The sequence below is a fragment of the Arachis stenosperma genome, chromosome 5, assembly GCF_014773155.1.
Source record: "Arachis stenosperma cultivar V10309 chromosome 5, arast.V10309.gnm1.PFL2, whole genome shotgun sequence".
Taxonomy (NCBI): Eukaryota; Viridiplantae; Streptophyta; class Magnoliopsida; order Fabales; family Fabaceae; genus Arachis; species Arachis stenosperma.
In genome coordinates, this window is record NC_080381.1 from 9,449,731 (window position 1) to 9,477,017 (window position 27,287).

Below are 27,287 nucleotides of genomic sequence, written 5' to 3' on the forward strand. Positions count from 1 at the left end.
TTGGTGCATATCAATCCAATGGCTATGGTGAATCTCCTTGTGACTTTCAAGAGCCACCACCATATGCTTATGAACCCCCTCCTCAACATGGCCCCCAACCACATTCACAAGCCTCTTTTCAACAACCACCTTCATATGATCCATATCCACCATTCCAACAACCATATGAGCCATATGAACCACACATAGAGCTACCATCACCCCAACATCAACATTTTCAAGAGCCACCCCCTCCATATTATTACCAAGATGAACCACCTCTAATATACGAAAATTTTCAACTACAAGATGAATACTACTTTCCACCACAACCTCCCATGGAAGAATACTCATATCCATTGATCCAAGAGCCACATGATCCTAATCATATTATCCAAGAGGAACAAGAGTCAAGGGATCATCTCAAGGAAGCATTGGATCAATTTCAAGCAACCATGGAGTGTGTTGTGCAACAAGTAGAAATAATGGAAAACATTGAACCACCACAACTCTACCAAGAAGAACCACCTTCCTACTATGAACCCTTCCCCCAAAATGATGAACCCTTCCACCCACCCCAATCTCTAATGGATGAAATCCTTGGTGTTCTTGTTCAAGGGCAAGAAGAGATGAAAAGGGATGTGCAAAATTTTATGGCCGCCTTGGATGCGGTAACAAATCAATTAGCCTCCCAATGCTTGAACACTCAAGGAACTCCCATGGCTACATGTGGAGAATCAAATGAAGAACATAGCATGAAGGAGAGATTAGAAACTCCGGTGGAAAATGAGGGAAGTTGCTTTGTATTGGAACAATTGGAGGAAGCTTTAATTGTTGAAGACAAGGAAGAAGTGGTAGAAGACTTAGGAGATGCGGAGCCTCCATGGGAACATAGAGTTGAAGAAAATCCCTCCAAGATGATTGAAATTGATGCTAGGGAGGAAAGTGCACACCTTCCAAGGCATATTCCATATGAAGACTTAGATGGGATAGAGAAAGAATTGAGCTCCCTTGGTGATGAAGATCAAGCATCAAGTCTTAGTGGTAAAGAATCCTTTGAACATGAAGAACCTTCTCCGGTTGGATTTGAAAGCGTTGAGGAGGTAAAATTTTTTCACCCTCCCTATTATGATTTGAGTAACGAAAAAGGTTTTGATAAAATTGTTGAACAAAGGATTGAGATTAAGAGATCTTGTGAAGAGGTGGAAGTCCCTAGAAATAGAAGAACGAGGGTTGGTTATGCTTTGTCAAGATCTTTGGAAGCATCTTTGCCTAGGTTGCCATCTACACCTTCATTTGAGTGGGTGAAATTCATTTCTATTAGTTTTATTATCCCACTTGAATATGGTTTGCTTGAAACGGATGGCCAACTTAGGGAAGTTTGTGGGATGAAGCGTAAGCGGAAAAGGTTTTGTGGTGGGCGTTGCAAATCAAGGCTCATTATGGTTGATGCATCAAACATGAGATATAAAGGTTGGAGTAGTGCTCAAATAGATGGGTCTAAGAGGATTGTTGGACACTTCATAGAGAATTCATCTTGCTTACCACCCGGATGGACTAATAATGATGATCAACCTCAAGACGGGTGTGAAAACAAAGTGTGGGATCCTGGATTACAAAAAGAGGACCAACTTGTGAAGAACTCCATCAACACTTGACTCAACCCATAGGAAATCTTGGGGCACAATGGAGAACCAAGCATTGGTGGGAGTTCCAAGATGAATACAAGCACAAGCCACCTTGATGAGGAGCTCCCCATAAGTCCAACTTAAGGACAATAAACAAAAGTGCTAGGTGGGAGACACCCCACCATGGTAAAATCCTTTCATTTTCTCTTTTGTACATATTGGTAGAACTAGTTTAATTTCATGTTTAGATTAGTTGGTTGAGTTTAATTAGTATTTTAACATGTTAAATAAGGTTTTAGGGTGTTTTGGTAGTAGCTTGGAGGTTTGGAATGCTTGGATTGGTGCAAAAACATAGCAAAAATTTTTGAAAAACAGAACACCATCCACGCGTTCGCGCACATGACGCGTACGCGCACCTGAGCATTTTTCGACCACCCACGCGGACGCGCACTGTACGCGTACGCGTGGATGCAAAAATTCTACCCCAGCCAAAAACCCGAGAGTTAGGCCTGCGCTGTGCGAACATTGGGCCTAAGGCACAAGTCTATGCACGCGTGCGCGCACCTGGCGCGTACGCGCACATGATCTTAAATTCGCAATGCACGTGCACGCACACTTTGCGCGCGCGTGTCGATTGCACGATCCACACTCCTGGTACTTTTACCAGAGAGTTGTGCCACTTTTGGGCCAACACTAAGCCTCTCGCCTAACTCGACGCACGCGTGCGCGCACTTGGCGCGTACGCGTCCTTCGACCAATATACCCATCGACGCATAAACGTGCATGACGCACACACGTCGGTAAAAAAGAAAGAGTTTTTTTTTCTTATCTTCCATTTTCTTTTGTTCACTGCATTCGCATACTTCTACTCTTTCCATTTTCATTTTGTTTCTATAGCTTGTTTTCAGTTTTTTTTTCTAGGTGTCATTTCAATAATGGTGTTGGATTCTTACACTCAATTGTTGAGAAATTCTTGCATTATTTTGGTGCTTCTTGACTTGTTTGATATTGTTGGGTGATGAAACTTTTAAATCAATGCTTCATCTTGTATGACTCTTGTGTCTTTGTGCATTGATATGACCTCATATTGTCTTTCATGACCCACTTATTCTCATTTGAACTTGATGCTCAATACACTCTTCATGCTTTAACTTTACTCTTGCATCGAGCTTAATGATATGCCTTAGCTTACATTCTTTTCTCACTCACATGCTTAGCTAACATGTAGTAGGGAATCATACTCTTATTTGGCATTAGCCCCCGCCTATGTTCTAATTGCCTTGATATCTTTGTTATAGGCTTAATTTTCTTTCTTTCTTTCCTTTTGGGTTGGCCACCAGTACGGAAGAAAAGGAAAGTTTCTAAATGGGGCAACAAACAAGTCATCCGCACAACCTTTTGAAGGAGCTCATCAATTGTAGCAACCCGTCCACCTTGCTCTCCTTTGCGTGCACCGAGGACGGTGCAATCTTCAAGTGTGGGGAGGTCGTTCGACCGATCTCCATGGGTAACAATTTTCTTTTTCAACACCAATGTTAGTTAGTTATTGCATTTGCATGATAGGTTGCATGTTAGATAGAATTTGTACATATTTTACTACCTTCTTCTTATTAGGAATACTTGGTTAGGGTGATGATTTCTTTCCCAAGAAACCGTTTTAGGGCACCCTACCAATTTGAAAATTTTTTGTTGAACTTGCTTGAAAGAATGTATTTTGGAACATGGTTTTTGAGCTAAGAACACAAGCTTGTGAGATTCGAGCCTAATTGTGTGGTTACATCTTATAACCACTTATTTTCCTTCTTGTGTGCATTATTCTCTTCCTATGATTGTAATCTTTGATTTGTTTGATTCTTTATGTCCAGTATTTTGTGTATTCATGCATTTATATGATTGAGGCCATCATTTCATTAGCTCACTTACCCAAATGGCCTTACCTTTTATCTTCCTTTGTTAGCCAAATTTGAGCCTACGATTAACCCACTTATTCCTAATTTTAGCACATTACAAGCCTAAAGCGAAAAACAATAAAAGTCCTTATTTGGATCTTTGATTAGCTTAGGCAAGTGTGTGTGAGTATCATTCAAGTGTGGGAATCTTGGGACATTGAGAGAATAAAAGGGTAGTTTTGTATTGTTATTGAAAATATTGGGAATTGTGTACATACTCATGTATTGATCAAATGTAAAACCTTATGCATTGAGGTCCTTGTATATAGAAAGAAAAAAAAATGAGAAAAACAAAAGAAAAAAAGAAAGAAAAAGAAAAAAAACAATATGGAAAAAAAATATAGAAAAAGAAAGAAAAAAAGAAGAAAAAGAAAAGTAATAAAAAGGGGACAAAATGCCCCAAGTAAAGCAAAGTCCAATAAAGATCAATGCATAAGTGTTGTGAAATGAAAAGGGATACATGAGTATGTGGAAAAGTGAAGAATGGGTAGTTAGGTTAGAACTTAATTGTATAGGATGTCATAGGTTAGGTGGGAAGTCTAAGCCTATCAAAGATTCAAACTTCAAGCTCACTTGACCAAATATGACCCTACCTTAACCCTAACCCCATTACAACCTAAAGAAAAGACATCATGATAATTGTATGCATGCATTGAATAATTGTTGATTGTTAGATGAAAAAAACAAATATTGGAAAGCATGATTAGGGGAGAATTGAGTGAATCAACCCCAAACACCGAGCGACTAGAGTGCAAACACTTCCGGTGAGGGTTCGATGCTCAATTCCTTGATTCCCGGCTTTCACGAGCGTTCTTCTTACAAATCTATGTGAACTTCATGTTTATACTTCAATTGGTAGGACTCATGAATCGTTATATGATCTTAAGCCCTACTTGTGCATGTATGTCTTGGAGATTGATTTATTTTAACCAAGTAGGTAGAATCATTTTGCATTTAGTTGCATTCATGTAGATAGATGCATATAGATAGGTTACATTGAATAAATGTTGATATCCTTTGTTTCTCTCTTGGCTTAAGCATGAGGACATGCTTGGTTTAAGTGTGGGGAGGTTGATAAACCCCATTTGTAGGGTTTATCTTGTGTTTGATTTAGGGGATTTTATCACCTTTTACCCACATTTATCCATTGAAATAGCATAGTTTCATAACTTCTCCTTTAATTGTGCTTAAGAGTGAAAACATGCTTTTTAGGTCTTAAAATAGCTAAATCTAATTCTCCTTGATTTCATTAGATGCCTTGATATGTTTGTTAAGTGATTTAAGGTTTAGGAGGCAAAGATTGGATCAAGGAAATGAAGAAAGAAGCATGAAAAGTTGGAGAACTCATGAAGAAATGAAAGAACCGGAAAGCTGTCAAGCCGACCTCTTCGTACTTAGACGACCATAACTTGAGCTACAGAGGTCTAAATGAAGCGGTTTTAGTTGGGTTAGAAAGCTAACATCCGGGGCTTCGAAACGATATAAGATTTGCCATAGTTGCTACACGTATGGTGGCGCGCATGTGCATAGTACGTGCACGCGCCGTTGCTGTCACCTGGTTCACTTAAAGCAAAACGTGGCCAGCGAATTCTAAAGCCTTGTGGGCTCAATCTAACTCATTTCTGATGCTATTTAACCCAAGGAGTGAAGAGGGAAACATATGTTAGTTACCATTAGTCATAGTTTAGTTTTAGAAGTAGTTTCTAGAGAGAGAAGCTCTCACTTCTCTCTAGGATTAGGATTAGGTTTAGTTCTTAGATCTAGGTTTTAATCATTGCTTTCTTCTACTTCTACCTCTCAATTCTTTGTTGTTACATTCACCATTCTTCCATTCTTTTGTTGCAATTTCCTTTATGTTGTTCTTATGCTTTGTTGTAGATCTACTATTGTTCCTTCCGTTTTCCTTCAATTAAATAAGAGGTAATTCATAATAATTGTTCTTCTTTGCTTTTCTATTGTTGATTTTTTGCCTTTGTAGTTAGATCTCTCTTTAATTCTTGCAATTTATGTTGTTTACTTTTATTGCCTTTTATGTGTTTGTTGAAATGCCTCTTCTAGACATAGTATAGATTTTGTTCCTCTTGGCCTAGGTAGAGTAATTAGTGACACTTGAGTTATCTAATTCCTTTGTTGATTGGTAATTGGAGAGATTGCTAATTGGTTTGGAGTGCACTAAAGCTAGTCTTTCCTTGGGAGTTGGCTAGGACTTGTGGCTCAAGTCAATTCATCCACTTGACTTTCCTTTATTTAGTAAGGGTTAACTAAGTGGTAGCAATGAACAATTCTCATCACAATTGAGAAGGATAACTAGGATATGACTTCTAATTTTCATACCTTGCCAAGAGCCTTTTATAGTTGTTAGTTTATTTTCATTGCCATTTACTTTCATGCCTCTTATCAAAACCCCAAAACAACTCAAACCCATAACAAGACACTTTATTGTAATTCCTAGGGAGAACGACCCGAGGTTTAAATACTTCGGTTATTAATTTTAGGGGTTTGTACTAGTGACAAACAATCTTTTGTATGAAAGGATTTTTGATTGGTTTGGAAACTATACTTGCAACGAGAATTCATTTATGAAATTCTATACCGTCAAAAATCCAATCATCACCCAGCAGAGAACTTAACAATACAACATAGGATGCTCGTCATGGATTTTCGCGTTGAGTAAAAGTTGAGAAAAAGACTTCATACAAAGAACCCAAGGACGAGGAGGTGGCAAATAAAAGGTGAGGAACAAAGAAGCTTCCTAAGACGGGTAGGAGAAGAGGCAAAGTGGGATGGGAATGGAAGCGCGGAAGAGATGTGGAGAGAGATGGCAGAAATTATTAAAAGAACAGCAAAAGAAAGTTTTGGTGAATCTAAAGGAATAGGACCAAGAGACAAGGAGTCATGGGTGGTGGAATGCGAGTGTACAAGAAAAGATAAAGATAAAAAGGGAGTGCTTTAAATAGTTGTCTTTATGCCGCAATGTAAATAATTGGGAAAAATATAAGGTAGCTGAGAAAGAGACAAAAATGGCTGTAAGTGAAGCAAGAACAAGAGCATATGAGGGTCTCACTAGTCTTTGGGCACGAAAGAAGGAGAAAAAGATATATAGAATCGCAAAGAGCCGTGAAAGAAGAACGAGAGATTTGGATCAGGTTAAGTGCATAAAAGATAAGGATAGAGAGGTGCTGGCTCAAGAGGAGAAGATTAATGAAAGGTGAAAGAGCTACTTCTACGAGTTATTTAATAAAAGACATAAGACTCTTCCGAGCCTTGGTCGGTTACGCACATGGGAAGAAGATCAAAACTTTGACTATTATCGAAGGATTCGAGACTTCAAGGTAAAAGAGGCTCTAAAGCAGATGAAAGATGGCAGGACAGTAGGACTTGATAATATCCCAATTGAGGTTTGGAAGGGCCTTGGAGAAAAAAAGCATCAACTGATTAACCAAGCTTTTTAATGAGATTTTAAGGTCAATAAAGATGCCTGATGAGTGGAGAAAGAGCACATTGATACCTATCTACAAGAATAAGGGAGGTATACAAAGTTGCAGAAACTATAGAGGGATCAAGCTCATGAGCCATACCATGAAGTTTTGAGAAAGGGTGATAGAACGGAGGTTGAGAAAAGAGACACAAGTAATAGAGAACCGATTTGGATTTATGCCAGGCAGATCCACCACCAAAGCGATATACCTGTTAAAAAGGATCATGGAGAGGAATCGTAGTAATAAAAGGAATCTACATATGGTGTTTATTGATTTGGAAAAAGTGTATGATAGGGTGCCAAAAGAGGTCTTATGGAAGGTTTTAGAAAAGAGGAGAGTACGAATCGTATATATTCGTGCAATTAAAGACATGTATGATGAGGGCAAAACTAGTGTGAAGACTCAAGGTGGTGTGACAGAAGAATTTTCTATTGGTATATGATTACATCAGGGATCATCCTTAAGTCTATACCTTTTTATATTAGTCTTGGAAGTACAAATAGATAACATCCAAGAGCCTGTGCCATGGTGCATGCTTTTTGCCGATGATATCGTCCTTATGGGAGAGTCAAGGGAAGACCTAAATAAGAAGTTGGATTTATGGAGAGAAGATCTAGAAGTGTATGGTTTGCACATAAGCCGTTGCAAGACGAAATATATAGAATGTAATTTCGGTTTGAGAAGGAAAAACCCTAATATAGAGGTGAAGATTGGAGAAAACATCCTACAAAAAAGTTAAAAGTTTTAAGTATTTTGGGTGCATCATACAGGATAATGGAGAGATTAAACATGATGTAAATCATAGGATCCAAGCAGGTTGGTCAAAATGGCAGAGTGCATCTGGTTTTATATGTGACAAAAAAGTGCCTTTAAAACTTAAAGGTAAATTTTATCGCACTACTATAAGACCGGCTATACTTTATGGTACGGAGTGCTGGGCAGCCAAAGGGGAGCACGAACATAAGTTAAGTGTGGCAGAGATGAAGATGTTGAGATGGATGAGTAGTCATACACGATTAGATAAAATAAGGAACGAAGATATAAGTGAGAGAGTTGGAGTAGCACCCATTGTGGAAAAGATGGTAGAATCGCGTCTCAGGTGGTTTGGATATATGACAAGAAGACTGACAGAATAACCAGCCATTTAGGAGGGTGGATGAGATGGAAGATGGATAAGGGGTGAAAGGCAGAGGAAGACCTAAGAGAACCATCCATGAGGTGGTCAAACGAGATCTACATATAAATAGTCTCTCTGTAGATCTGATACATGACAGAGCTCAATAACATTGTTTGTAGCCGACCCCATCTAATGGAACAAAATTTTGTTGTTGTTGTTGTATTCCAACTCTTGTCAAGTATCAACCAGTTTAGCATTTTTTTTGTATTATTTAAAATTTCATTTCATAATTTTTTATATTTTTTGTTTTATAACAATTAATATGTAAAAATATAAGTTGTATAATAAAATTTATTAAAATATCATTAATTTAATGTCTATAATTTTACGCACATAACATTTATAATTTCACATAAATAATGTCTATAATTTTATATACATAATGTCTATAATTAATAAATTTTTACGATTAATATTATTCATTCTCAAATTATATATTTTTTAAATTATCTTACATGCAATGTATACTAATGAATCATGATTTTAAATTATTTTAATATTTTTTAGTTGATATCCATATATATGATTATTTATTAATTTTAATTTGTTTAGTTAATAATTATATTTAAATTTTTATTTCATAATTTTTTCTATATTTTATTTTTATTTTTTAATTTATAATATATAATCTATATGTAAAAATATAATTATATAATAAAAATTGTTAAAATATTTCTATTTCAACGTTTATAGTTTGATATGAATAACATCCATAATTAACGAATTATAATTTTTTTATTTATTATTTAATTTTTTATTTTGTAGGTCATAAATCAATAATTTTTTATATTTCTAATTTTTAATAAATTAAGACTAATTGAATTTGAGATTTTGAATTTTTTTATATAAAATATGCTATGATGATTTGAAATTTTTTTTAGGGTTAATGATATAAGGATTAAAGACTTTCATTTGAAACAAAGATTATTTAACTGTGTATGTAATAAACTAATAATGAAAGAGAAACTTTTAAATTTTGATTTACATAAATTTGAATTGATTTGTGATGTAATTAAATAAAAAAATATAATTACAGAAAAAAAGTAATTGTGTTAATTAATTAAAAAGAATAATTTATATTCTCTTATAAATAAAAATATTATTATTTAGTATTTGTAATTTTTTAGTTGCGTACCATTATTGGGATACTAATCGCTTATTTCTTGTTTGACTCGTTAATTCTTAGTCATTTCTGATTTTTCCTTCTTCTTTTTTTACCGTTTCTTTTATTGGTAGTTAATTCAAATTGAACTTAGTTTAATGAATAATATACTTAGAACAACAACATGATGGTTATTGATGATGAAACCAAAGTGAAGAAAGAAACGAATTCCAAAGTTAGCTCCTTTTTTTCCTCTCTCTCTCTCTCTCTCTCCGGTCTTTTTAGCTTGGTGGGTCTCCCCGCTCACTTTCTCTCTCCATTTAATTGCATTACGCCACCGCCGTTACACGCGGCAATTTTGTTTCCATTTTTAAAACTTAAAACAACACTAACAATAATAACACTCGTATCATCATTTTGCTTGGTAATAATAATCTGAGAGAGAGAGAGAGAGAGAACCCAGCATAGGGAAAAGGGTACCTTGGTGGTTGTTGTTGTTGGTGTTGGCTTCTAGCTGTGTTGGTACTTGGCGGTGAGGATTGGATTAAGATTGGGATTGGATTGGGGTTTGGCTTGAGGGCCTTGAATGCCATCTGGGTTTTACCTCTCTCTGGCAAACAAGTCCCAAAGCTGAACCCTTTCACTCTTCTCTCTTCTTCACCTACAGAAATGGTAGAAGACGTGTGTTTCTTCCACAAGGTACCATCTTCACTAATTCCACCTTCTATTTTTACTCTCACTAACAATGTGCTGCTCTTTTTCTTTCCTATTTAACTTCGATTCTTTATGCTTAAATTTGGGTGCTTTTTCGACTCCATGAACTTGGGGAAGAGATGGTGAAAGCGGGTTCCTTTTTCAGTTCGGGGAAGAATTAAGTCATACTTTTATTGGATTAAAGTTGAATCCTTTGCGTGTTTTTATCTGAATATTGTGGGCTTCCTAATTCTTCATTATGTATGTTTATATAGGAAGTTTGTATATATTCTGCTGAGGCTTTTGAAATCTGGATATTTAGTACTAGATTCAGTTCCGATTTGATAATCTCCAATGTTTATATTTTTTCTTATTCTGGGATTTGGAGAGTGGGGTTTGGGGATTGGAAAAGGGAAGGTTCCACCGTTTACCTATTTGATGCCCTTACTAGGAATGGAACTTGTCCCCATTGCAGGACATTCTTGTTATAAAGCCTCCAATGAAATCACCAACGCTATTAAGGATGGCAGTCTTGGTGTTTTCCGTGGTTTGTGGCATTTTTATCTTCTCGGTATGTCTAAAGCAGATAAGCACCCAAGCAAGGACCAACTTTGTGGAGTTCAATGTAGTTGAGAAGCCTTATCAGAGCAGAATGAGGCTAATCAACATTTCGTACTTACATTATCCCAAACCTGTATCATTTAACAGGTAATAGGAACTTTCTGTTAAACTGTTAAATCGTTATCAGTTGATTTTCGAGTTTGGTTTATTAATCACCTAGTTCGTTTCCAGGAATGAGTGTTCTCATAATCCTGTACTATTCTTTGCCATATTGTCGAATCAGAGATCAGGCAGCGGGTGGTTTGAGACCCTTTTGAATAGTCACATTAATGTAAGCTCAAATGGGGAAGTCTTTTCTGCTAAAGAGAGAAGGCAAAATGCTTCTTCTATTATACAGACGTTGGATAGAGTTTACAATTTAGACTGGTTCAATAGTGCTTCCAAGAATGAATGTTCTGCTGCAACCGGCTTAAAGTGGATGCTTAATCAGGTACATGTTTGTTCCCAAAATAGTCACACATTGATTGTTGTTAATGTTGGTCAATGGCTTATGGAATTTCTGGCTTGTTTGCTGAACGAACTGTTATAAGACTTTGCTTCAATTTTGTGCTGTTGTGTAAACTGTGAGGTTCTTAGATATATTGGCCTGGAAGATTCTGTATACTTCTCACGAAACATTTCAATGGCCACTCATTACTGCCGCCTGGATTCGGTTCTGACATGACATATTGATCATTAAATATATTCTGCATCATTGACTAATTGGCTGCAAACTAAATTACAAGCAAGAATTGCGTTCTTATTAACAAGAAGAAAAAATTACACCTTACTGTAGTTCTGCAATGGGCTTAGGCTGCACTGTAATTTTTCACCCTTTCTTTTATTTTGGAATTTGGATGAGGAGGATTCGAGTTAAACCATTGACGGCATGACACGTTCTGGTTCTGTGCAGGGAGTAATGGAGCACCATAAGGAAGTAGTGGAATACTTCAATAGAAGAAGTGTTTCGGTCATATTTCTTTTCCGGAGAAACTTACTACGAAGGATGGTATCGATGCATGCCAATTCATATGACCGTTATGCTAAGCTTTTGAATGGAACTCATAAATCTCATGTACACTCTCCAGAAGAGGTATCTCCTTCTTCCTTCCCCATGATTTCTGTTACATAAATGAAATGACACTCATATCCGCATTTATTTTAGGCTGATATTCTTTCAAGGTACAAGCCTACCATAAACTCTACATCATTGCTGGATGACTTAAAGGACATGGAGAAGAGAGCCACAAACGCTTTAGAATACTTCAACAGCACTCGGCATATGATATTGTACTATGAGGATCTCATGAGAAATCGCACTGTAAGGATCTCACCACAAACTCCTAATACTTTTGCTTATCAAAACCGTAAATTAATTTATGGCTGTTACTAGAATTGAGTTTAGCTGCAAGTGTATCAAATATAAATATGAAGAATATGAACTTTTTGTACCACATTGTTTTACCAAGTTCTCAGAGTCTTCCTGGTCTCTATGTTAAGGGTAAAGTTAAGAGTAACTGTCTTATTCCTTCTTCAACCTTACTTTACAATGCCTTACATAGGATTTACTGGTTCTGTTTCTAGCAGAAGCTAAAAGATGTGCAAGAGTTTCTAGGATTGCCTCCGATGGAGTTATCGAGCCGTCAGGTTAAGATACACAAGGGGCCATTATCAGACCACATTCAAAACTGGGATGAGGTTAACAAGACACTGCGAGGAACCGCATACAAGAGTTTCCTCGAAGCTGACTACTAGTGGTAATCTCCTCTAACTGCTCCAAAGGTGTAAATACCAACTTCACTGATCTTTTTGGCCCCAGGAAAAATCCTGTTCTAGAGTTTTGATTTTGGCTTGGAACACTCCAAACTGTGTTCTGTTGCCTTCTGTGTCACACTACCTCCTGATCAAGTCAACACTGTTGATTGTTCATAACCCCCTTGCTGAGTGAAACATGTATATGCCATTACCACTTAATTATTTTAACTAAACAAGAGCATTTGCTTTTACTCAATATCAGCTTTTATGAGCTTTGCTTTCTCACTTTTGGGCTAATAGTGAAAATAATCTTTAAAGGTTCATTTGTGCATCAATTTATCATTGAATCCTATGCTTCAAATTAATCCTGATACAACCATGAATCAAATTGATTTTTTCTCAGTTAGATGATGATACATGGCTTAATTATTTTGTGACACATTATTTAACATACGGAAAGATCAAGTTGACGCGCATAATTTTTATGAGATTACTTTGATTATTAATCCAATATTAATTGCTATAATAGAACTTAGCACACGATCAAACATGAGTAAGAGATTATAATATATAAAGATAGCTATCAAAATTGATTGACAATTGATTCGATAAGGGTAAAAAATTATAATAAACAGCATAGTCCATTAAGCCAAACTAATCTGTTTGACTGCCGTAGAAACTATGCATATGATATCAACATGGAACTTGGAAGTGAGTTTAGAAGCACTTCAATTCATTAAACTCGGTGCATATAAACAGAAAATGGTGCCTAATACAATACAATTCCACCAAATAGAGTAAGAGTTTACAGTTAAATTTAAATTTTAAAATTTTGTATACAATTAAACAAATTTTCTTTTAAAAAATTATTTAATACTCTCAATTTTCTAAATTACAACACCTTTTTTTTTTTAAAATTATTTCAAGTATTAATTTATTGAGTTTTTAAAGTTTTTCGAAAGTAACTAACAAAAATCTCAATGTTTTTGGACCATTTTGTTGTAAAATAAATAAAGAAGATATAATAAATATCAAATAAATAAGTATAAATAGAAAACTATAATATTGATATTCGCCAATATAATTATCTCATTATAATAGAAGTAATTTATATATATACTAGTATATTGCCACTTAAAAACCCACGGAGAGAAATAGAAAAGGGAGAGAGTTTTATATCGTAGAGAAAGAGAGGAGAATATTTGTTATTGTTATTGTTGTATATTGCTCGATGATTTATCCTCTATTTATACATGCAAAAATTTATTGTTTTCAACTTTCATTAAATTTATTCTCTCCTGAGAATGGACATCCACGTTGATCCTTATCACAACACTCCCCTTGGATGTCGATTTAAGATTATATCTCATTAAAACCTTACTAAAGAAAAATCCAATGGGAAAAAACTTTAGTGAAGGAAAAAAAATACAAAATCCTTTGTGATGGAGACTGCTTCATTAAAAACCTTGTCAAGAAAAATTCAATGGAAAAAAAAACCTGACCAAGGGAAAAAGAGTACAGTCTCTCCCTCTTGTCGACATCATTTAATATCTTAAAATCGGTGCATCCCAATCTGATGTACTAATCTTTCAAAAGAGGATTTTGGGAGAGGCTTTGTAAATAAATCTGTCAGATTATCACTTGAGCGAATTTGTTGGACATCAATTGTCCCTTGATTTTGAAGATCATGAGTGAAGAAGAATTTGGGTGAAATATGCTTTGTTCTATCACCTTTGATGTATCCACCTTTAAGTTGAGCAATGCATGTTGTATTATCTTCAAACAGAACAATTGGAGCTATCTTCTGATCAATCAGTCCACATGATGACAGAATATACTGGATCAAACTCCTGAGCCAAAAACACTCGCGACTTGCTTCATGAATCAATAGTATTTCGCCATGATTAGAGGATGTTGCCGCTATTGTCTGTTTTGTGGACCTCCATGATATAGCTGTACCACCATATGTGAATAGGTATCCTGTTTGAGATCTATCTTTATGTGGATTAGACAAGTATCAAGCATCTGCATAGCCAACTAATTGTGACTTGGATTCATATGGATAAACAAACCCATATCAACTATACCTTGCTAGTAAATTTATAGCAAATGATATATCGGGTCATGTATTATTAACAAGATACATTAGCGCTCCAATGGCACCCAGATATGGTACTTCAAGACCAATGATATCTTCATTTTCTTCTTTAGAACAGAATTGATCCTTTTCCACATCCAAAGATCTTACGATCATTGGGGTACTTAATGGATACGACTTATCCATATAAAATCTCTTCAAGATCTTTTCTGTGTATGTTGTTTGATGAATAAAGATCCTATTTTTTGTATGCTCGATCTGCAGGTCGAGACAAAATTTTGTCTTTCCAAGATCTTTCATCTCAAATTCTTCTTTTAGAGCTTTTATAATTGTTGGTTCTAGAATTCCAATGATATTTTAATCATCAACGTACACAATAATTATATTGAATCCAGATGCAGATTTCTTTATGAAAACACATTAATAGATATCATCATTCTTGATTTCGTTTTTGGCCAGATACTCAGTAAGATGATTGTACGACATTCATCCAGATTGCTTTAGACCACATAAAGATCTTTGCAATTTAACTGAGTATAACCCCTGCGAATATTCATTGGATGATTTAGATATTTTTAGTCCTTTAGGGACTTTCATATAGATATCTCGATCTAATGATTCGTATAAATAAGCTGTTACCACATCCATTAAATGCATATGTAGTTTATGTTAATGCACAAGTCGAGCTTTGTAGCGTATAACTTCATTTTTCTCATTTTGTTTTCTCACAAATACCCATCTGTATCCAACAGGTTTTACATCTTCTGGTGTACGGACGACAGGTCTAAAGACTTCACGTTTTGCAAGTGAGTCTAACTCAACCTTCATGACTTCTTTCCATTTTGGCCAATCATTTCTTTGTCGACATTCTTTGACTATTCTTGGCTCAAGATCATTACTTCCATGTATGATATTTAATGCCACATTATATGTAAATATTCCATTGATAATTATCTTATTTCGGTCCCATTTTCTCTTGTAAAGACATAATTTATCAAGATCTCGTCAATTTCACAATTTTCAGGTACCTGAATGTCTTCTGGCGTCAAAACTATATTAGAATTTTGGACAACTGTAGGAGTATTTATTATATCTTTTTCAATAGAAATAATATTTATCTCTTTTCTTTTTCGAGGATTTTTTTCTTTAGAACCAACTGGTCTACCACGCTTCTGGCGCGAATTTGTTTCAGTGGCCACTTGTCCTACTGGGACATCAATCTGAATTGGGGCATTTTTCGCTGGTATATAAGATTTTGTTATCCTCTTTGTATCAGAAAATGAATCAGGTAATTCATTTGTTATTCTTTGCAAATGTATAATCTTTTGAACTTCTAGTTCACATTGTCCTGATCGAGGATTTAAATGCATAAAGGATGATGGATTCCAATTAAGTTCATTTTCAGGAAGCTTATTCTCTCCCCCTAATATTGAAAATTTTGATTCATCAAAATGACAATCTGCAAATCGAGCTCTAAATACATCTCTATTTTGTATCTCAAGATACCTCACTATAGAGGGAGAATCATATCCAACATATATCCATAATTTTCTTTGGGGTCCTATTTTGGTGCGAGAAGGTGGTGCAATGGGAACATATATCGCACACCCGAATATTCTTAAATGGGAAACATTTGGCTGCTGGCCAAAAGCTTATTGCATATGAGAGAACTGATGATAACTTGTTGGCCTCAAATGAATAAGTGCTGCAGCATGTAAATATAGCATGCCCCCAAGCCGAGGTTTGGATATTTGTTCTCATAAGTAAGGGTCTATCAATTAATCGGAGGCGTTTAATAAGTGATTTTGCTAACCCATTTTGTGTGTGAACATGAGCTACTGGATGTTCAACAATTATTCCATTAGCCATACAATAAGAATCAAAGACCTTGAAAGTAAATTCATGAGCATTATCAAGAGAAATTTCTTTGATTGAATTTTCTAAAAATTGTGCTTTTAAACGAATAATTTGAGTAAGTAATATCGCAAACGCTAGATTATGAGAAGACAATAAGCACATGTGACTATCTTGAAGATGCGTCTATTATGACCATAAAATATCTAAAAGATCCACATGGTGGATGAATAGGTCCACATATATCGCCTTGAATCCTTTCTATGAATTCAGGGGACTCAAATCCAATCTTTACTGGAGATGACTTTAAAATTAACTTTATCTGAGAACATGCAGCACAAAAAAATTCACTAGATTTAAGAATCTTTTGGTTCTTTAGTGAATGTCCATGGGAGTTTGCAATAATTCTCCGCATCATGGTTGTTCCCAGATGACCCAATCGATCATGCCAAGTTATGAATTCATTTGAGCTAGTAAACTTCTGGTTTACAGTGGCATGTGATTCAATTATACTAATTTTAGTATAATATAACCCTGATGAAGTGAGGATAACTTTTCTAATATAACCTTTTTATTTAAATCATGAGTTGTGATACATAAGTACTCATGATTTTTCTCATTCATTGTTTCAATATGATATCCATTTCGCCGAATATCTTTGAAACTCAATAAGTTCCTTAGAGACTTAGTAGACAATAGTGCATTATTTATTATTAATTTTGTTCCTCCACGAAATAAAATTATAGCTCTTTTAGAGCCTTCTATCACATTGCCTGAGCCAATAATAGTATTAACATATTCTTCTTTTGGCACAAGATGAGTAAAATATATATTACTTTTGAGAATAGTATGCGAACTTGCACTATCCGCAAGGCAAACATCTTCACTATATGTCCTTGCCATTTTCTTCAAAGATAAATAATAAAATGAGTAGAAGTATATGCACATAAAATTATTTTCTTGATTATTTTTTTTAAAATATTGTACATAGTATCATATACTAAAAATTTTATTATTATTTTAGAACTTGGCACATTTTTTAATTTTGAAATTCATAAACAAGTATTTTATCAAACATTATTCATATACATCACACTTGAAGTTTAAATGTATACAACTTAATAAGAAGTTTCTTACATTATTTATTTACATGAATACTTAACAATTCCACATATTAAATTATTTTATCATTGATCAACTGACCAATATTTTCTTCAGGATCCTCAAAGCAATTAGATACATCATAATGAGTGGTGTAATTTTCAGCATCATTTGAAACAAAATTCGTTTCCTTTCCTTTGTTGTCCTTTTTCAAAGATGCTTGATAAAGATTGACTAGGTGCCTTGGGGTACGACAGGTATGCGACTAATGGCCTTTTCCACCACAATGGAAACACTTATCCTCTGTTGATTTATTTTGCTCATTATTTCTTTTTTTATCCCACTTCTGGTGAGATCTTTTCTTGTGAACATAATTCTTCTTTCTTCCATAATTTTTCTTGTTACTAAAACCTTGCCATTTACCTCTTCTGGGGTAGTGATTTCCTGCATTTGCTTCAGAAAATGGGGCGACGCCAGTTAGACGCTCTTTATGATTTTTCAAAAGCAACTCATTGTTGCGTTCAACAACAAGAATATAAGAAATTAACTCAGAATATTTTTTAAATCATTTTCTTGATACTGCTGTTGCAGGAGCACATTCGAGGCATGGAAGATCAAAAAAGTTTTCTCTAACATGTTATTATCAGTTATCTTTTCCCCACATAATTTCATTCGTGAGATGATTCGAAATATTGCTGAATTATATTCATTTACGGATTTAAAATCCTATAGACACAAGTGCGTCCATTCATATTGGGCTTGAGAAACTATCATCGTCTTTTGATGATTATACCTTTCCTCAAGGTCTTTCCACATATCTGCAGGATCTTTTAATGTGAGATATCATGGCTTTGATTTTATCCTTCTGGGATGCATTATTTTCAGCCTTAATGGTATCTCCAAGATTTATTGAATCAAGATGTATTTCAGCATCTAGTATCTATGATAAATAGTTGTTTCCAGATATATCAAGAGCATTAAATTCAAGATGAGAGAGTTTCGACATAATGAAAATTTATAGTAAATACCCAATCCAGTTCTTGTCCATTTTCACGAAGGATAAAGCGATCCCTGTAAAAAAAAGGGACACTTCGACCATCAACCTTTTTATTTTGGGACAATATGATCCCTCTGTTAAAAAATCTGTTAAATAATAATAAAAATTAGTTTTGTGAGGGTTTTATTTGTATTTTGTGGAGATTTTAAACCTCCACAAACTATTAGTAAGGGGTAAACGTGTAATAGCCCAGGCCACCTGCTAGCACGATATTGTCCGCTTTGGCACACAATGCCTCACGGTTTTGCCTTTGACGATAGGGATGATAGCCGAAACCCCCCACACTCACTCGTCAAAACACGTCATGCTAGGGAGAGGTATCCACACCCTTATAAGGCATGCTTCGTTTCCCTCCCCAACCGATGTGGGACCTTAAAGGAGCCTAGCGCCCTCGCTGGCACATTGATCCGGGCTCCGGCTCTGATACCATCTGTAACAGCCTAGACCACTCGCTAGCATGATATTGTCCGCTTTGGCACACAAGGCTTCACGGTTTTGTCTTTGACGATAGGGATGCTAGCCGAAGCCCCCACACTCACTCGTCAAAACGTGTCATGTTAGGGAGAGGTATCCACTATCCACACCCTTATAAGGCATGCTTCGTTTTCCGATCTCCAATCGATGTGGGACCTTACCATTTGTAACAGTCCATACCACCCGCTAGCACGATATTGTCCGCTTTGGCACACAAGGCCTCACGGTTTTACCTTTAACGATAGGGATGATAGCCGAAGCCCCCCATACTCACTCGTCAAAACGCGTCATGCTTGGGAGATGTATCCATACCCTTATTAGGCATGCTTTGTTCCTCTCCCCAACCGATGTGGGACCTTACAATCAACCCCCCTAAGGGAGCCCATCACCCATCTGTAACAACCCAGACCACCCACTAGCACGATGTTGTCCGCTTTGGCACACAAGGCCTCACGATTTTACCTTTGACGATAGGGATGATAGTCGAAACCCCCACACTCACTCGTCAAAATACGTTATGTTAGGGAGAGGTATCCACACCATTATAAGGCATGCTTCATTCCCCTCTCCAACTAATGTGGGACCTTACAATCCATCCCCTTAAAGGAGCCCAGCGCCCTCGCTGGCACATCGATCTAGGCTCCGGCTCTGATACCATCAGTAACAACTCAGACCACCTGCTAGCACGATATTGTTCGCTTTGGCACACAAGGCTTTACGGTTTTGCCTTTGACGATAGGAATGATAGCCGAAACCCCCACACTCACTCGACAAGATGCGTTATGCTCTTTTTTATGAATTTATGCAAACATACAATGCAAATTATATATAAAATTACATTATCAAAAATAGAAATAGTAGTATTATTTATTCTTTAAAATTATACATAATAGTTTAATTTAACATTGTTACATATTATACATAACTTTTTGAATGGGTTGAAATGAAAATCTTTACTTAAATATCAATTATAACTTTAAATAATGTCACTTTAATTCATATTTATGTTAGCATCAATCTTTTTAAGTCTTAACAACTTAATAAAAAAAGAACAACACATTATATGTGTTATATATATTTTTTCTTATATTACAGAAGTTATAATTTATGTAATTGACACGATTAAAAAGATTGAATTTATAAATTTTAATATTATCTAGGTATATCATGAATTATTAAATCAAATATTCTTTTTATAAATTGATCAATTTTATTTCAACATTATTCTTTGACATTGCTTATATGATGCTTATTGCGTTTAGGTTTCATTCCATTGTGTATAATGTGTTATTTGCAGAGTTTCATGCTATATGTGTGGATTTTTGGCTTACCACATGAAAAATATTTTTTCTTATATTACATATGTATCATCCTCTGCCTTGTCTTCTACCAGATCATTGTTACCCTAATCTCCAGCTATTCAAATTGCTTGTTCACCACATGCCTCATCTGTTTTTCGTAACCACTCTTTAGCTATTCTTATATGTTTGGTTTGGGTTATCTGTGGGGTTTATTTTCATCTGAGATTTGATCTAGGACAGAGACATAAGTTTGGTGACAGTACATTTCATGCAAATGGCTGAAATTGACCTCTTATGAATTATTTTACTGATATTATCTTAAGTTGTAACCAGTTTACCACTATATACACTAAGTTTTATTTGAATAATATGAATTCTCATTTCTATTTTAATTCATTTTTTTCGTTAATTATGCTTTTATATTTTTATGTTCACACGATGTAATTGTTGTGTATATAAACTAATTAAATATATTATGAAGAGAAAAAAAATGTGAAAAAACTACTTTCATTCATTGTCATTGTACAATACAAAATACAATTCAAGGAAGGATAAAACTAGTTAGATATGAAACTACATAACTATATATAACAATGCCAAAGAAAATTCAAATAACTTAAACACATCTTTCTGCAACCGTACTAAATGAATAATCACAAAAACCTACTGTTGTCATAGAAATTACAGCCAAATACAAACTATCAAACCAAATTATATCCTAAAAAAGATGGGCCATAATTGTTTTGATGCCAATGACTAAGAGGACAATAACAAGGGTTTACCAAAGTTTAATCTTATGGACTATCTTATGCTCAATTATGCACCCATTTGGTATGTTTTCTGCATATTTTGTAATGATGCATGTTTTTAACTTTTCAAAAAAGTATTTTATGAAGCTTTGAAAAATATTAGAAGCAAAATGGAAACAAAAAGATAAAAAAACTAGTGCCTATTTTATTCCATAAATAACGAGGAATAATATATTCAGATCCTACTGTACTCAATGTAACTGATATAAAATAAGGAGCATCTACAATTTTTTTTAGAATTAACCTTAAACTTCTCATTCATATAAACCATAATTTCAATAAAAAAATAAAGTAAAAGACACACTAAAACTAACACAGAGAATATAGTGATAGCATGTCCCTAAAATTAAATAAAAAAATAAATAATTACTATTATATACACCATCTTTTATTTGAACAATATGAATTCTCATTTCTATTTTAATTTATTTTTCCGTTAATTATGTTTTTATATTTTTATATTCACACGATATAATTGTTGTGTATGTAAACTAATTAAATATATTATGAGCAAAAAAGAAAAAAATGTGAAATAAAAACTACTTTTATTCATTGTCATTGTACAATACAAAATATAATTTAAAAAAAGATAAAACTAATTAGATATGAAATAACGTAACTATATATAACAACCCCAAATAATGTCCAACTTGCTTAAACACATCTTCATGCAACCATACTAAATGAATAATCACCAAAATCTACTGTTGTCATAGAAATTACAGCCAAATAAAAATTATCGAACCAAGTTATATTCTCTAAAAGATGGGTTATAATTGTTCCCATGTCAATGACTAAGAGGACAATAACATTAGCTGACCAAACTTTTATCTTCTGGGCTATCTTTTGCTCAACAATCCACTCATTTGGTATGTTATCTGCAAATTTTGTAATGATACATGTTTTTAACTTTTTAAAAAAGCATTTTGTGAAGCTTTAAAAAATATTAGAAGCAAAAGAGCAACAAAGAGATAAAAAAATCATTTCTATTTTATTCCATGAATAACGAGAGATAACATCTCCATATCTTACTGTACTTAATATAACTGATATAAAATAAAGTGGTAGCATGTTCCTGAAAATAAATAAAAAAATTAATAATTACTACTATATACACCAAGTTTTATTTGAACAATATGAATTTTTATTTCTATTTTAATTCATTTTTTCCGTTAATTATGTTTTTATATTTTTATGTTCATACGATGTAATTGTTGTGTATGTAAACTAATTAAATATATTATGAGAAGAAAAGAAAAAAATGTGAAAAAAAATTACTTTCATTCATTGTCATTGTACAATACAAAATACAATTTAAGGAAGGATAAAACTAGTTAGACAAGAAACTACATAGCTATACATAACAACGGCAACAAAAATACAAATAGCTTAAACACATCTTCCTACAACTGTACTCAAAGAATAATCACCAAAATCTACCGTTGTCATTGAAATTACAGTCAAATAAAGACTATAATCGTTCGGATGCTAATGACTAAGAGGATTACAAGGGTTTACCAAAGTTTTATCTTATGCACTATCTTATGCTCAACTATCTACCCATTTGGTATGTTTTCTGAAAATTTTGTAATGATATATATTTCTAACTTTTCAAAAAAGTATTTTATGAAGTTTTGAAAAATATTAGAAGCAAAAGGGCAACAAAGAGATAAAAAAAAATAGTTTCTATCTTATTCCATGAATAACGAGGGATAACATCTTCATATCTTACTGTAGTTAATATAACTCATAAAATAAAGAGTAATTACAAATTCTTTTGTAGAATTAACCTTAAACTTCTCATTCATATAAACCATAATCCCAACAAAAAAATAAAGTAAAAGACACACTAAAGCGAACACAAAGAATAAAGTGGTAGCATGTCTCTGAAATTAAATAAAAAATAAATATAATTACTACTCTATACACCAAGTTTTATTTAAACAATATAAATTCTCATTTCTATTTTAATTTATTTTCTCGTTAATAATGTTTTTATATTTTTATGTTCACACAATGTAATTGTTGTGTATGTAAACTAAATAAATATATTATGAGGAGAAAAGAAAAAATGTGAAAAAAACTACTTCCATTCATTGTCATTATACAATACAAAATATAATTCAAGGAAGGATAAAACTAGTTAGAAATAAAACTATATAACTATATATAACAACGCCAAATAAAGTCCATCATTCTTAAACATATCTTCTTGCAACCGTATTAAATGAATAATCACAAAAACCTACCGTTGTCATAGAAATTAAAGCCAAATAAAAATGATCAAACCAAATTATATCCTTTAAAGATGGGCTATAATTGTTTCGATGCCAATGACTAAAAAGTAAATAACAAGGGCTAACCAAACTTTTATCTTATGGACTATCTTATGCTCAACTATCAACCTATTTGGTATGTTTTCTGCAAATTTTGTAATGATGCATGTTTCTAACTTTTCACTAAAGCATTTTATGAAACTTTAAAAAATATTAGAAGTAAAAGAGCAATAAAGAGATAAAAAAAATAATTTCTATTTTATTCCATGAACAACGAGGGATAATATATCCATATCCTACTTTACTTAACGTAATTGATATAAAATAAAGAGTATTTACAAATTTCTTTGTAGAATTAACCATAAACTTCTCATTCATATAAACTATAATCCAACCAAAAAATAAAGTAAAAGACACACTAAAGTTAACACATAGAATAAAGTGGTAGCATATTCCTGAAATTAAATAAAAAATAAATAATTACTACTATATGCACCAAGTTTTATTTTAACAATATGAATTCTCATTTTTATTTTAATTCATTTTTTTCGTTAATTATGTTTTTATATTTTTATGTTTACACGCTGTAATTGTTGTGTATGTAAACTAATTAAATATATTATAAGAAGAAAAGAAAAAATGAGAGAAAAAACTACTTTCATTCATTGTCATTGTACAATACAAAATATAATTCAAGGAATGATAAAACTAGTTAGATATGAAATTACATAATTATATATAACAACGTCAAATAAAATTCAACTAGGTTAAACACATGTTCCTGCAATCGTACTAAATAAATAATCACCAAAACCTACCGTTGTCATGGAAATTACAACCAAATAAAAACTATCGAACCAAATTATATCCTCTAAAAGATGGGTTATAATTGTTCCGATACTAATGACTAAGAGAACAATAACAAGGGCTGACCAAACTTTTATCTTATAGGCTATCTTATGCTTAATTATCCACCCATTTGATATATTTTCTGCAAATTTTGTAATGACGTATATTTCTAATTTTTCAAGAAATCATTTTATGAAGCTTTGAAAAATATTAGAAGCAAAAGAGTAATAAAGAGATAAAAAATAGTTCTTACTTTATTCCATGAATAACAAGGGATAACATCTTCATATCTTACTGTACTTAATGTAACTGATATAAAATAAAGAGCATCTACAAATTTCTTTGTAAAATTAACCTTAAACTTCTCATTTATATAAACTATAATCCCAATAAAAAAATAAAGTAAAAAACACCCTATAACAAACACAAAGAATAGAGTGGTAGCATTTTCCTGAAATTAAATAAAATAAATAAATAATTACTACTATATACACCAAGTTTTATTTGAACAATATGAATTCTCATTTCAATTTTAATTCATTTTTTCGTTAATTATGTTTTTATATTTTTTGTTCACACGATGTAATTATTGTGTATGTAAACTAATTAAATATATTATGAGGAGAAAAATAAAGAAATGTGGAAAAAATTTACTTTCATTATTATACAATATAAAATATAATTCAAGGAAGGATAAACTAGTTAAATATAAAACTACATAATTATATATAACAACGTCAAATAAAGTTCAACTAGCTTAAAGACGCCTTCCCTGCAACCGTACTAAATGAATAATCACCAAAACTTAACATTGTCATAGAAATTAGAGTCAAATAAAAACTATCAAGTTAAATTGTATCCTCTAATAGATGGGCTATAATTGTTCCGATACCAGTGACTATGAGGACAATAACAAAGGTTAACCAAACTTTTATCTTATGCACTATCTTATGTTCAACTATTCACGCATTTGGTATGTTTTTTTGCAAATTTTGTAACGATGCATATTTCTAACTTAAAAACAAAGCATTTTATGAAGCTTTACAAAATATTAAAAGTAAAAGGGCAACAAAGAGATAAAAAATAATTCTTATTTTATTCCATGAATAACGAGCCACCATTGTTATTTGTTACTATCACCCTCCGGGTAACCATGGTCACCCCTATTGATGATTAATTAGTATTTACCAAATAATAATCCAAGTTAAACGTAGCTACATATCCCTTAATTACTAAATAAGTTTGTTGCACTATATGGTTATTGGTATTGCAGTTTTTTATGGTTATTTTTGTTTTGCAACTATATGGTTGTGTATGTTTAATTTGTCAAACGTTTTTTACCCTCTGTTCTATGATCTATATATGTGGGTATACTTTTTCATTTAAGGAAAAGTATAAGGAACTAACATTAATCAGCCAATTTTTTAAACAACTCTATTTAATAATTAATTGTAATTTTTTTAAATTCAAAATTTGAATAATTAAAAATTAATTAAATAAATTCTAATTAAAAATGCTAAAAATTATTCCCTTTCTCTCACATTCCCATAGCTGCACAGAAACTTTCCCCCACTCTCCCTTTCCCCTCCCAGAGTAGCGCCGTCCACACTCATCTCCATTGTCATCATCACTGAACCACCCAACGCGAAGCCATCTCTATCCTCCTCAGCCACACCAACCCTCTTCTTCTTTCTCCACGAACTAGACCTTTGTACCTTCCCCTGCTTCGTCGCCGCCAGCAACTCCAGGGCCATCGAACCCTAGCTCCGGCCCCTCGCTCTGTGCCCCTCTGTCTCACTCTCCAACACTGAACCAGTAGAACAGTCGAAACTCCCTGATCTCAGCCAAGCTTCGACGCAACAGAAGACAACCCCTGTTCCTCCTCCTTCCAACGAGCTTGGAGACGCACTCTGGCTTTCTCCACCACTGTTGCAACCTTCACGTTTTTCCTAATTTCTTACTCTGTTATTCTGTACATGTTTTGAACAAATTCAATTTTTTAATTCCTTTATTTCAGTTTATTTTGGTTTAGTTTTGATTAGAATTCAGTTTTAATTTTCAATTTATTTCATGATTAGTTCAGCTTAGTTTTTTATTTTCTTTTAGTGGATCTAGGTTGTATGATAGTCGTTTAAGTTGAAGCATTAAAATTGTTGATTTGCTATAATTGCTGCTCGAATTATTTGGAAATGGTTAACTGTATTCATGATTTGCTATTTTGTGTTGAATGAATGGAGAATTGGCTGTTGAGATTGTGTGAAACTTGTTTGATTATTTGGAGATTCACTGTTTTATTGCCCGACTTCGGGAATATGTTGCTGAAACTATTGGGTTAATTGTGTGATTGTGTTGAGAAATTGCTGACGATTTTGTTGAGAAATTGGAAATATTACGATTTTTTTTAAAACACTGCTGAAAATGTTTGGAATTATTCTGAGTTTGTTGATTGAATTGATTGAATATGCTATAAAATTTATTTGAACTGGTTTAATTGACTTTCTATTGAATTAATGGAGGAATTGTTGCTGGCATAGTGTGAATGTTGTTGGGTTGTGTAGAGATTTCTTGTTTTATTGCTATTTTGCTGAATTTGTTGCTAGAGTTGTTAAGATTATTTGATCCTTTATGTTATAGCTGATTTTGTGAAAATGCTTGGATATGTTATTTGATTTTATTTAAGTTGTTATACACCAAGTGTTTGTAATTATGTCTCCTTTTAATACAATTTTGGTTATCGCAGCAACCACCGACGACATAGCAACCCTGCCTAGACGTGTACGTATACAAGATTGGAAAGATGTTGCAGTAAAGATTTTGAAAAAGGAACAATGTACAAAAAAAAAATTTTAAATGATTATCAAGTTAGTGAAGAGTCAGATAGATCCATCAGCATAAAAAATGTTTAGTGCATCAGAGAGTGTAAAAAATAAAAATCTTGCTAGAGAGACTATCAATGAGCATTAAAATTTTTAACTAAATAATGGCCTTGATCCCATTAAATTTGTCATAGCCTAAATGCCAATTCTATTAACAATTTCATTATGTTTGTTATATTATATTTGGAAGTTGGTATCTCAATTTTCAGAAGCAAATTGAATGACGTTTG

The 27,287-nt window shown here is 33.4% G+C and overlaps 1 protein-coding gene across 1 annotated transcript; it reads left to right on the forward strand.

Annotated features, from left to right (window-relative positions):
• The first annotated feature begins 9,537 nt into the window (after window positions 1-9,537).
• On the forward strand, window positions 9,538-12,690 carry LOC130979833 (uncharacterized). The gene is made up of 6 exons (XM_057903379.1): window positions 9,538-10,013; window positions 10,483-10,715; window positions 10,800-11,058; window positions 11,521-11,700; window positions 11,773-11,928; window positions 12,195-12,690. Exons 1-6 carry the CDS (start codon window positions 9,984-9,986, stop codon window positions 12,360-12,362), a joined length of 1,026 nt encoding a protein of 341 aa, XP_057759362.1. The 5' UTR covers window positions 9,538-9,983; the 3' UTR covers window positions 12,363-12,690.
• Window positions 12,691-27,287: the final 14,597 nt, after the last annotated feature.

What these genes read in the sequence shown, in the direction of transcription:
- LOC130979833 (XM_057903379.1), top strand. Translation starts at nt 9,984, where the DNA reads ATGGTAGAAGACGTGTGTTTCTTCCACAAG. An exon ending in ACGTGTGTTTCTTCCACAAG is followed by an intron (nt 10,014 to 10,482) that starts GTACCATCTTCA and finishes TCCCCATTGCAG; the next exon opens with GACATTCTTGTTATAAAGCC. An exon ending in ATCTCATGAGAAATCGCACT is followed by an intron (nt 11,929 to 12,194) that starts GTAAGGATCTCA and finishes TGTTTCTAGCAG; the next exon opens with AAGCTAAAAGATGTGCAAGA.